The 13,639-nt window shown below is 43.1% G+C and overlaps 1 protein-coding gene across 1 annotated transcript in view; it reads right to left on the bottom strand.

Annotated features, from left to right (window-relative positions):
* The window catches only part of LOC126426708 (coiled-coil domain-containing protein AGAP005037-like), a 250,976-nt gene extending 247,492 nt beyond the window's left edge, over window positions 1-3,484 (bottom strand). Inside the window, exon 1 of the mRNA XM_050088630.1 lies at window positions 3,335-3,484. Coding sequence (XP_049944587.1) covers window positions 3,335-3,452 — 118 coding nt within the window. The 5' untranslated portion in view covers window positions 3,453-3,484. The remainder of the gene's footprint in view (window positions 1-3,334) is intronic.
* Window positions 3,485-13,639: the final 10,155 nt, after the last annotated feature.

Here is a 13,639-nt window from a genome sequence, read left to right as displayed (position 1 = left end):
TCTGTTACATTGTTTCATCATTCCAAATCTACTAAAAGAATTGAATCCAATTTCTAAAAGTCCACTGCAAAATAATGACCTTGACATATTCTCATTAGACGAGGCAAACCCTTTGATATTTCAAAGCCAAAATGAGCTTTGTAAAGAATATCGAAAAAGTTATTACGGCATATAAAAAGTAAGAATCATGCAAAGAAGCAAGAACAAAAGAGTACAAAAAATTTGTTTTTAAAATATAAAATAGAATTTTTGAAAAGAAATACAAATATGATAAGAAAAAGCTGCATCAATATTTGCTGTGTGTATTTGTTCTGTTTACCATAACGTTGCAATTCAACGAAACAACTTCTCAGGGCTGAAACCAAAAACAGAAGAAAAACAGAAAAAGTATAAAGAAATCATCTGCACTAGTAACAAAGCCACTACCAACTCATAGTAAACATCTGACATCACATGTCATACAAGTTTGAAATGAGCTGCAATTCAGTTCAATAAACCAAAACGTCTAGAAACAAAATGAATCCATTTTTTTGCTCATTGCTATCTTTCTTAACATGCTGGAATCACTTGTAAGTACTAAATAATTATTCACTAAATAATCCAATTTTTACTTTTTGTGCTGTCCACCTCTATTCCTGTCACCATATTTCCTTATTACTACTTTAAAAAAGGCATGCATTTATATTATCACATATTACTTGTATTCTTACTAGTCTTCCTTCCTGAATATTATTCTATAGCAACTACAAAACTAGTCCTCTGCCTGGCCCCTTTTCTTTTAATGTATAACTTTCCTTTTGTATTCATTATGTGTCAGTTACTTTAAAATTGGAACTTGGTGATTAATTTTTTCTAGAAGGACCATGTGAATACCTAATAGCTTTTTTCCAAAATAATGTGTGTATATTCATTTCATGAGTAAGTATTGAAGATCCCAAGCCAAAATGTTTTCAGTTTTTACTTTTTGAGCGTCTGTGCGTTGTATTATCTAGAGTGATCAATAGTTTTTATAGTAACATCATTGTTCTATTTTCACTCTATTGGGGTATATGTTAGTTTGCTGTTCACCTGTAATTTTCACAAATTTACTCGTTTAAATTTATCATAGGTTATCACAGATATACATATTGATGTCTCTGTTGTAGCCCTCAATTTTTTCTAGCATTTGCTTGAAACCCAGGTGTGCAAGTTGTGCTTGAAAATATATGTTAACAATTACATCATGTGTCAGTTTAGACTACAGTTGCTGGAACTTGTCATTTGACACTAGTTTTATCTTGCTGTCTCAAAGTGCCAAGAAGTTTCGGTGTGGGAATGTTAGAGAAGACCAACAAGTTATGCTACCATCAGAGGTGAAAGTCAGAAAGAATGGGTCAGTATATAAATGAAGATTATCTTAGCCAAATTACTTTTTAGTTTTCATTTTGTTTCTTTTCTCCTCTTTCATGTGTGAAATGGTGTCAAGCTATCTAAGATACCAGCTAGTGTTGATTGTGATGATGTGACACAATCGTTTTACTGGCTTGGAAGTACCACAGCCCATACATATACATTGTTTATTACTCTGCTGTTTCTGTCATTCCATGTTTTTACTTTATAAGTTTCCATTGTTTAGTTGTTTCCAACATCAATTAACGAAACTTACAGATATATTTCTTAAAAAATAAAGAAAGAACATATCCGGTTTCCTGACTTGCTTCTCTTGTCCAATTTCTACACATGAGAGAACAGTGTTGATTTTCATGAAGCTATAAGTTCAGTTTATTTCTCTAGAAGTTACCTATACAAATATATATTAGTTACTCTATTCCTTCAGTTTGTTGTTTCACTCAATCTGTGTTTTTTTAATTTCAGTTTCATGGCTAAGATGTTCCTTACATCAGTAATGGAAGTCACTCAAATGTATATAAAGAAATAAAAGTTATCCTATAATGAATCCTTGTTAGTTCCCATTGTATTTTTCTTGTCCAATTTATAACTGTGAGATGGTGTCAGACCATCTGAGGTACCAAACAGTATTGATCTTGATTAAGTGAGAGGTTCATTTTACATCTCTGAATCTAGCCTCAATACATAACATTTACTTATTTATTGGCATTTCTTGTTCACATCATTGTGTGTTTCTACTGTTCCAGTTTTTATTCTTAAGCTATTTCCTACATTATATAATAGTTCTCATTTAATATGTTTCAAAAAATGAAAGCGATCTTAAAATGAACAGTTAGTTGCTTTTGTTCCATTGATAGGTCGGGGACATTCCCAAATGACCTGACGAACACGTTGTTAACAGTGATGATGCAGGATGCCCATTTTACTACATCTGAACGTTGGTTCATATATTTATTCGTTCATTTAAATAGACTGAAGAATTCGCCATGTTGGTCATACTTTGATTTATTTGAATAGATTACCAATACAGCTTTTGGCCATGCTCACATCTGTAAAAGGGGAATAAAAACATATGGGTATGACAGTTTGTGGACCAAGACCATGAACATGATACATACACAGGAAAAGAAGTGAGCTGATTACGTTAGAAAGACTGCTGATGCACATAACACAAAGTTACAAATTAAATTGTTTTAGTTATATCTGGAATATTTATACAGTTGTTAGCAGTTAAGATTGGTGCCATCAGCATTGGCGGAAGGGAAAAAGTAAACATTTAATATTTTACTAAGAGTAATTAAATGTCAAAAAATGCAGTGAAAGCCTAGAGTAATACATATCCTGATTTGGTATGATCTTTGTTTCAGTAGAGTGATATTAAATAAGATGCAATGGTGAAATACTGAGAGTAACAGAGAAGCATCATTTAATTATACCGAAAAATTTGTGTGTTAAAAGTAGTATTATTATGCATCTTGTCAACAAGTTCAGTTTATGAATTGATGTATTGTGCATCACTGATTCATTTAAGATAGATGGCATACTAATTTTTCATGTGAAATAATAGGTTCGGATTTATGTTCCTCAAATTGTGAAATATTTTGTTTTTATGTCTCTCTTATTGATCAAGGGTAATCTATTCGAACAAATCAAAATTCTGCGAATTCCACAGCTAATTCCAATTTTAAGGCAACTGGCCTCCTGTAAAAATTCAAGCGCTTTAATTTCATTTATTATTTTCTCTGTTTGTTAATTCTGTATTTCTTATTGTTCCTGTTGGTTTCTTGCAACAAATAGTAGTTCTTGTACTGGGGTATTTTTTAAAAAATAGAAATAATCCTAGAGTTTATCCTTGGGGAACCTATTTTCTTTCTGCCAGTGCTACTGATGCCAGGGTAAAGAAGTGATGTGGGCTCGCGACTTTGGAGGCAGATCACACACTGACCTGCAGCCTTGGGCCCCACGACTGCAGGGGAGTAGGTGCGTAGCAGGGCCCCACCCCTGGGCAGCGTGGCTGCTCCCCCGGGGGCGGTGGATGGGCCGGGCGGGTACGAGTGTGTCATGTAGTAGGCCCCTGCGCCGGAACTCTTGCTGCTCGCCTGCACAGTAGAAGAAACACAACGTCAGGTTCAACTACACTGCCTTGCTGACACACACGCATCAAGACTCTGGCTGAAACAGGAATGATAAAATTACACTACTGGCCATTAAAATTGCTACAGCAAGAAGAAATGCAGATGATAAACGGATATTCATTGGACAAATATATTATACTAGAACTGACATGTGATTACATTTTCACGCAATTTGGGTGAGATCAGTACCCAGAACAACCACCTCTGGTCGTAATAATGGCCTTGATACGCCTGGGCATTGAGCCAAACAGAGCTTGGATGGCGTGTACAGGTACAGCTGCCCATGCAGCTTCAACACGATACCACAGTTCATCAAGAGTAGCGACTGGCGTATTGTGATGAACCAGTTGCTCGGCCACCATTGACCAGACTTTTTCTGTCGGTGAGAGATCTGGAGAATGTGTTGGCCAGGGCAGCAGTCGAACATTTTCTGTATCCAGAAAAGTCCGTACAGGACCTGCAACATGCGGTCGTGCATTGTCCTGCTGAAATGTAGGGTTTCGCAGGGATCGAATGAAGGGTAGAGCCATGGGTCGTAACACATCCGAAATGTAACGTCCACTGTTCAAAGTGCCGTCGATGCGAACAAGAGGTGACCGACACGTGTAACCAATGGCACCCCATACCATCACGCCGGGTGATACGCCAGTATGGCGATGACGAATACACGCTTCCAATGTGCGTTCACCGCGATGTCGCCAAACACGGATGCGACCATTATTATGCTGTAAACAGAACCTGGATTCATCCGAAAAAATGACGTTTTGCCATTCGTGCACCTGGTTTCGTCGTCGAGTACACCATCGCAGGCGCTCCTGTCTGTGATGCAGCGTCAAGAGTAACCGCAGCCATGGTCTCTGCTGCTGCAAACGTCGTCGAACTGTTCGTGCAGATGGTTGTTGCTTGTAAAGGTCCACATCTGTTGACTCAGGGATCGAGACGTGGCTGCACGATCCGTTACACCATGCGGATAAGATGCCTGTCATCTCGACTGCTAGTGATACGAGGCCGTTGGGATCCAGCACGGCGTCCCGTATTACCCTCCCGAACCCACCGATTCCATATTCTGCTAACAGTCATTGGATCTCGACGAACGCGAGCAGCAATGTGGCGATACGATAAACCGCAATCGCGATAGGCTACAATCCGACCTTTATCAAAGTCGGAAACGTGATGGTACGCATTTCTCCTCCTTACACGAGGCATCACAACAACGTTTCACCAGGCAACGCCGGTCAGCTGCTGTTTGTGTATGAGAAATCGGTTGGAAACTTTCCTCATGTGAGCACGTTGTATGTGTCGCCAACGGCGCCAACCTTGTGTGAATGCTCTGAAAAGCTAAGCATTTGCATATCACAGCTTCTTCTTCCTGTCGGTTAAATTTCGCGTCTGTAGCACGTCATCTTCGTGGTGTAGCAATTTTAATGGCCAGTAGTGTAAATTATCTAACCAATTTGGACAGTAATCGTTATAGCCTCTAGGAAACTAAAATTGTGTATTTGTGAGTGGAGTTTTACACTTGAGAATATCTCGCGCGTTTTCTATTAAGGCTGTTCCAGAAACAATATTTTCTCTCGTTAAATGTATACGTAGCTAACATAGTTTTTGAGCTTTCATATACATTTTTAGAAACAGAAAAATTTAGAGCTGTTAACAGTATTTCAGCGCTGTTTCAGAAGGGAATAAAGATAAATAAAGAATATTAATCTTTCCTTTGTAAAACCGTTTTCGATTGTTGGGAAACCACTCGTTGCTAAACATAACGGTTAATTCTGAGAATTACAGACATCTCTTGTACTCGTTCTGCAGACTATATGTAATAAGATGCAGCCGAATGTGCAGTGCAGTTAGCTGGCACATTTAATTTGAACGGTCTAACGATTTTTGACGACTAAGAGTTTGTGAAGTGTATGAGCGAACTTCCCGCTTCTCTTATACGAGTCGCTTTGCTTGATGTACACAGCCGATCTTCTTCTCTGGACACCCGGTCTCTGGAATCTCTATAAACTTCTCCTCCGAAAAATGATGCTAGTGACAGTAACATATAGACTCTATCTCTACTTGCGAAATAATTAGGTACTCGAAGAATACTTTTCAACAACTATCGGTATATTTGAGCTTCACAAAGAACAAAATTGACACTTCGCACATAAACATTAGACTTCTTGTAAGTCTCTCGTATCGTCTCATACTAGAAACAAATTTAAGTACATTTAGGAAAGAGTTGGCTTAACAACCATTTTTCCGTATACCTTCACTAGAACTTCCAAGGATCGCCCGACGAATACTTGACGGTGCCGTTTTTGATTTCATGATTTCACACACGCACACACAAACATGTGACGCGCAGTAGGTAGGATTCTAGCATTATGAATGTTAGCCGCGCGTGACGTATGCCGCAGTGCTATACCGAAATGAAACTCAGTGAAATACAAGTTATTAACTTATTCAATATTCATTTTCACTTACAAATTTTCACATTAAATATTGAAAGTGTCCCCACTGTTGTTGAATACACAATTCAATTCGTCTAATCAGGTTTCCAAACACAAGCTGTAATATTTCTTCTGTAACAGAAGCAGTGAAGGTGGATATCGCAGTTTTCAATTCATTGATGGATTCTGGACGGTTTTTATAGACAGTTGCTTTCGCTGCACCCCAGAGGAAAAAGTCAGGTGGTGTTAAGGTCAGGCGATCTTGGAGGCCAAAGTCCCTGTCAAATTATGCGATCACCAAAAACATCAGCAAGGAGTGACATTGAAACGCGAGCTGTATGAGCGGTTGCACCATCTTGTTGAAAATAGCCGTTCAGTATTTCACTTAACACATGTTCTCCTATGAATGGGTAAAGAATATCACTGCAATGTCGTTGTGCGTTTATTGTTTCGTTGAAAAATATGGGACCCACAATCCGGCGTATAGAAATTGCAATCCAAACTCCTATTTTCACACAATGAATTGTTTCCTCATGAATACACAATGGATTTGCAGTACTCCACGTACGATAATTTTGCGAGTTCACGTATCCGGATAAATGAAACCTCGTCTCATCAGTGAAAAACGTTTCATTAAGAATATGCCTTCCATTTTGTTGAACGAAATTTTTGAACCATTGCCAATAATGCAGTTTCGTGCCATGATCAGTATTTTTCTTGTTCTTGCTCGACTGTCACTTTGTATGGGAAAAGCTCTAATTTTTTCCTTACAGCTGTGTGGGACGTTCCGACACTAACATAGATTTCCTGGTCGAGTTTTCTTACTGACTTGTTCGGACTCGTGGACATTTTATCGGAAATATCGAGTAGTTTATCCTCAGACAAAACGCTAGGACGACCACTTCTCGGTGCATCTCTCACTGAACCCGTACTTCGAAATTTGTTAGTCAAATCTCGCACAGTATCGCGATGTGGGAGTGTTGTCTCCGGGAAACCTGAATCAAATGTTTGACGAACTGAAATTGTGTATTTACCGCCAGCTTTGAACACTTGTTCGACTAAAAACACACGATCTTCAGTAGTTAGCGTTTTAAAGTGAGAAAAACGAAACTAACGAACAAAGGAACTAAACTTAAACGTTGACTTCAACACATAACGACACACACACCAACGATACTACTGACGCTGGCTGAGATAAAGGAAACAGTGGAATGTTGGGAGAGTCCACTTGAAGGGAAGCAACCCAGGCAGGCGAACAATCATACGGCACGCGCGGCTAACAGTCATACTGTACTGCGGAGAGGCTTTTTGAACACCCCGTATAAGTTAGTGTCAGTTACCAGAATGAGATTTTCACTCTGCAGCGGAGTGTGCGCTGATATGAAACTTCCTGGCAGATTAAAACTGTGTGCCCGACCGAGACTCGAACTCGGGACCTTTGCCTTTCGCGGGCAAGTGCTCTACCAACTGAGCTACCGAAGCACGACTCACGCCCGGTACTCACAGCTTTACTTCTGCCAGTATCTCGTCTCCTACCTTCCAAACTTTACAGAAGCTCTCCTCCGAACCTTGCAGAACTAGCACCCCTGAAAGAAAGGATACTGCGGAGACATGGCTTAGCCACAGCCTGGGGGATGTTTCCAGAATGAGATTTTCACTCTGCAGCGGAGTGTGCGCTGATATGAAACTTCCTGGCAGATACTGCAATGTTCGCAGGAGACCTTCTGTAAAGTTTGGAAGGTAGGAGACGAGATACTGTCGGAAGTAAGGCTGTGAAACCGGGCGTGAGTCGTGCTTCGGTAGCTCAGCTGGTAGAGCACTTGTCCGCGAAAGGCAAAGGTCCCGACTTCGAGTCTCGGTCGGGCACACAGTTTTAATCTGCCAGGAAGTTTCTTTAGAGTCAGTTAGTTTAAGTAGTGTGTAAGTCTAGGGACCGATGACCTCCGCAGTTTGGTCGCATAGGAGTTGACATGTATTTGAACACGGATAGACTGCAAATCACACTTAAGTGCTTGGTAGAGGGTTCATCCAACGACCTTCACAATAAAAAACGAACACGTATACACCTCTGTGCGAGCTCTTATTTTCCTCATTGTATTATGATGATCGTTCTCTCTATGTAGCTCGGCGTCAACAAAATATTTTCGCATTCGGAGTAGAAAGTTGGTGATTGAAATTTCGTGAGAAGATCCTATCGCAAAGAAAAACGCCAGTGATTTAGTGAAGTCCACCCCGAATCCTGTATCATGTCCGTGACACTTTCTCATTTCGCGATAATACAAAACGTGCTGCCCTTCTGTGAACTTTCTCTTTGTACTCCACTAATCCTATCTGGTAAGGATGCCAAACAGCGCAGCAGTACTCCAAAAGAGAGCAGACAAGCATAGTGTAGGCAGTCTCCTTAGTAGGTCTGTTATATTTTCTAAGTGTCCTGCCAATAAAACGCAGTGTTTGGTTAGCCTTCCCCACAACATTTTCTGTGTGTTCTTTCCAGTTTATGTTGGGGAACTTAAATGGGAATCCTTGGAAGAAGAACGACATAGTTTACTCCGAAATCCTGGTAGGTAAAGGTACAGTCAGTTCTACAAGAAAGTGTACCCCATAATTTTAAATGTAACGTCCGCAGCGACGTCTCTTGTAGTCGTCTCGAATGTGTACTCAATGCGCTTTTGCATAGTGTATGAAAAAAAAAAATGAAATGATCGTATGGCATAGATCGCCGAAGGCCCCATTCGGGAAACTTTGGTCGCCGGGTTGCAAGTATTATTTCAGGTGACGCAACGTAGGGTGACTTGCGTGTCGGTGATGAAATGTTGGTGAGGACAACACAACACCCAGTCCACGAGGGGAGAAAATCTCCAATCCAGCCGCGAATCGAACCCGTGCCAGCTGCAGGGTAGGAAAACAAGTTACCGACTCAGCTAAGTAGGCGGACACAGTGTATACACTCCTGGAAATGGAAAAAAGAACACATTGACACCGGTGTGTCAGACCCACCATACTTGCTCCGGACACTGCGAGAGGGCTGTACAAGCAATGATCACACGCACGGCACAGCGGACACACCAGGAACCGCGGTGTTGGCCGTCGAATGGCGCTAGCTGCGCAGCATTTGTGCACCGCCGCCGTCAGTGTCAGCCAGTTTGCCGTGGCATACGGAGCTCCATCGCAGTCTTTAACACTGGTAGCATGCCGCGACAGCATGGACGTGAACCGTATGTGCCGTTGACGGACTTTGAGCGAGGGCGTATAGTGGGCATGCGGGAGGCCGGGTGGACGTACCGCCGAATTGCTCAACACGTGGGGCGTGAGGTCTCCACAGTACATCGATGTTGTCGCCAGTGGTCGGCGGGAGGTGCACGTGCCCGTCGACCTGGGACCGGACCGCAGCGACGCACGGATGCACGCCAAGACCGTAGGATCCTACGCAGTGCCGTAGGGGACCCCACCGCCACTTCCCAACAAATTACGGACACTGTTGCTCCTGGGGTATCGGCGAGGACCATTCGCAACCGTCTCCATGAAGCTGGGCTACGGTCCCGCACACCGTTAGGCCGTCTTCCGCTCACGCCCCAACATCGTGCAGCCCGCCTCCAGTGGTGTCGCGACAGGCGTGAATGGAGGGACGAATGGAGACGTGTCGTCTTCAGCGATGAGAGTCGCTTCTGCCTTGGTGCCAATGATGGTCGTATGCGTGTTTGGCGCCGTGCAGGTGAGCGCCACAATCAGGACTGCATACGACCGAGGCACACAGGGCCAACACCCGGCATCATGGTGTGGGGAGCGATCTCCTACACTGGCCGTACACCACTGGTGATCGTCGAGGGGACACTGAATAGTGCACGGTACATCCAAACCGTCATCGAACCCATCGTTCTACCATTCCTAGACCGGCAAGAGAACTTGCTGTTCCAACAGGTCAATGCACGTCCGCATGTATCCCGTGCCACCCAACGTGCTCTAGAAGGTGTAAGTCAACTACCCTGGCCAGCAAGATCTCCGGATCTGTCCCCCATTGAGCATGTTTGGGACTGGATGAAGCGTCGTCTCACGCGGTCTGCACGTCCAGCACGAACGCTGGTCCAACTGAGGCGCCAGGTGGAAATGGCATGGCAAGCCGTTCCACAGGACTACATCCAGCATCTCTACGATCGTCTCCATGGGAGAATAGCAGCCTGCATTGCTGCGAAAGGTGGATATACACTGTACTAGTGCCGACATTGTGCATGCTCTGTTGCCTGTGTCTATGTGCCTGTGGTTCTGTCAGTGTGATCATGTGATGTATCTGACCCCAGGAATGTGTCAATAAAGTTTCCCCTTCCTGGGACAATGAATTCACGGTGTTCTTATTTCAATTTCCAAGAGTGTAGATAAACAGTGTGAGAGTTGAAGGTTTCGTTTTGTAGGTTGCAGTTTAAAATGAGTGCAAAATATCTGAAGCGTCACGAGGTAGTGCAAAAATGTGCAATATTTATCAAAAACGCCTTCCGAGTTCCGTTAAGATGATGTTTGGTTCGAACAAGGCAAACTGGCTGCTTCAAGAGGATAACGATCTGAAACATCGCAGCCGTCTGTGTACAGCGTGGAAACAAGACAACGGGATGTCCACGATGGATTGGCCTGCAATGTCTCCGGAAGCAAATCCGACTCAAATGTTTGATCATGTATTAAGACGAAGCTTAAAGGAAGACAATATACAGGGTGTTAGAAAAAGGTACGGCCAAACTTTCAGGAAACATTCCTCACACACAAATAAAGAAAAGATGTTATGTGATGTTGACTTCTGTGCTTGTGTTGACATGCGACTCATTGCTCTACAGTACTAGCATCAAGCACATCAGTACGTAGCATCAACAGGTTAGTGTTCATCACGAACGTGGTTTTGCAGTCAGTGCAATGTTTACAAATGCCGAGTTGGCAGATGTCCATTTGATGTATGGATTAGCACGGGGCAATAGCCGTGGCGCGGTACGTTTGTATCGAGACAGATTTCCACAACGAAGGTGTCCCGACAGGAAGACGTTCGAAGCAATTGATTGGCGTCTTAGGGAGCACGGAACATTCCAGCCTATGACTCGCGACTGGGGAAGACCTAGAACGACGAGGACACCTGCAATGGACGAGGCAATTATTCGTGCAGTTGACGATAACCCTAATGTCAGCGTCAGAGAAGTTGCTGCTGTACAAGGTACCGTTGACCACGTCACTGTATGGAGAGTGCTACGGGAGAACCAGTTGTTTCCGTACCACGTACAGCGTGTGCAGGCACTATCGGCAGCTGATTGGCCTCCACGGGTACACTGCTGCGAATGGTTCATTCAACAATGTGTCAATCCTCATTTCAGTGCAAATGTTCTCTTTATGGATGAGGCTTCATTCCGACGTGACCAAATTGTAAATTTTCACAATCCACATGTGTGGGCTGACGAGAATCCGCACGAAATTGTACAATCACGTCATCGACACAGATTTTCTGTGAACGTTTGGGCAGGCATTGTTGGTGATGTCTCGATTGGGCCCCATGTTTCTCCACCTACGCTCAGTGGAGCACGTTATCACGATTTCATACGGGATACTCTACCTGTGCTGCTAGAACATGTGCCTTTACAAATACGACACAACATGCGGTTCGTGCACGATGGAGCTCCTGCACATTTCAGTCGAAGTGTTCGTACGCTTCTCAACAACAGATTCGGTGACCGACGAATTGGTAGAGGCGGACCAATTCCGTGGCCTCCTCGCTCTCCTGACCTCAACCCTCTTGACTTTCATTTATGGGGGCATTTGAAAGCTCTTGTATACGCAACCACGGTACCAAATGTAGAGACTCTTCGCGCTCGTATTGTGGACGGTTGTGATACAATACGCCATTCTCCAGGACTGCATCAGCGCATCAGGGATTCCATGCGATTTGAACATTTCCTGTAACAAAGTGTTTGAAGTCACGCTGGTACGTTCTGTTGCTGTGTGTTTCCATTCCATGATTAATGTGATTTGAAGAGAAGTAATAAAATGAGCTCTAACATGGAAAGTAAGCGTTTCCAGACGCATGTCCACATAACATATTTTCTTTCTTTGTGTGTGAGGAATGTTTCTCAAAAGTTTGGCCGTACCTTTTTGTAACACCCTGTATACTTTGAAGCAGCTGTTATATAAAGTCAGAGCAATATGGAGATCGCTAACGAGAGAATGTGCAGGAAATCTCGTGAAAAATTTTCGTACAAACATATATTTATAATAAAACCAAACTAAACTCCGTCCGAAGAGGCCTTGGAAGGCCCATCGGTACTGACCGGCCGCCGTGTCATCCTCAGCCGACAGGCGTCACTGGATGCGGATACGGAGGGTTGTGTGGTCAGCACACCGCTCTCCCGGCCGTATGTCAGTTTACGAGACCGGAGCCGCTACTTCTCAATCAAGTAGCTCCTCAGTTTGCCTCACAAGGGCAGACCGAATGGTCACCCATCCAAGTGCTAGCCCAGCCCGACAGCGCTTAACTTCGGTGATCTGACGGGAACCGGTGTTACCACTGCGGCAAGGCCGTTTTTCATATTTTTATAATAGTGACTTTTATTTCACACAGATAGCGGTGTACGCTTTCCTGTCGAACTGACTGTACATAAGGATCAAGAGAATAAGACAAGAGAGATGATGCATGTACAGAGGTAGAAAGTCAATCATTTTTCTCTCGCTCAGTGCACGAAAGAAATAGGAAAGAAAAACGATAATATTGGTACGAAGTACCCTCCGTCGTGCACTGTACACTGGGCTCCGGTGTTAAAAGAAGCCGGCCGGAGTGGCCGAGCGGTTCTAGGCGCTACAGTCCGGAGCCGCGCGACCGCTACGGTCGCAGGTTCGAATCCTGCCTCGGGCATGGATGTGTGTGATGTCCTTAGGTTAGTTAGGTTTAAGTAGTTCTAAGTTCTAGGGGACTGATGACCTCAGAATTTAAGTCCCATAGTGCTCAGAGCCATTTGAACCATTTTGTTAAAAGAAAATATTTCATATTTTAGTTGATGTTGGTATGGACCAAAGCAAGAAAAAAATTCAATAAACATGGGCTCTAAAATGTGTACCTGAGGAACTATGAGCACTTGTTTAAGAGAGGAGATGTGTTTCACACTAACGAAGATGAACAAGTGCTCTTAGCTCTTAAGATATACGTTTTAGAGCCCATGTTTTCTGGAATGTTTATGTTGTTTTGGTCCATACTCTCAGTAAATAAGATACTTTTTTGTGCAGCTTGTATTTGTACGTACATGAAGAACATGGCAGCATGCCACACGTTAACATAAACATCCTTTGAGTGTGGAATGATAATCAGAGCAAGATACACAGGCGGTAGCTTATCGGATGATGTTGATAATATTTGGTTTGGCTGGCTCTGAGCACTATGGGACTTGTTCTACAAGTAAAACTAAAGAAAAAAATTCGAATAAACATAGGTCCGCAAATGTTTAGTTACAGAATTATGGCTAACAGAAGATTTTGCCTGAAATATTAGCAAAAAAAAAATGGTTCAAATGGCTCTGAGCACTATGGGACTCCACAGCTGAGGTCATCAGTCCCCTAGTACTTAGAACTACTTAAACCAAACTAACCTAAGGACATCACACACATCCATGCCCGAGGCAGGATTCGAACCTGCGACCGTAGCGGTACATAGGGATCAATAAGACT

The sequence above is a fragment of the Schistocerca serialis genome, chromosome 11 (genome assembly GCF_023864345.2).
Source record: "Schistocerca serialis cubense isolate TAMUIC-IGC-003099 chromosome 11, iqSchSeri2.2, whole genome shotgun sequence".
Classification (NCBI taxonomy): domain Eukaryota; kingdom Metazoa; phylum Arthropoda; class Insecta; order Orthoptera; family Acrididae; genus Schistocerca; species Schistocerca serialis.
The sequence above is the reverse complement of the archived record's forward strand: the minus strand, read 5'-3'. Positions and strand labels throughout refer to the sequence as shown.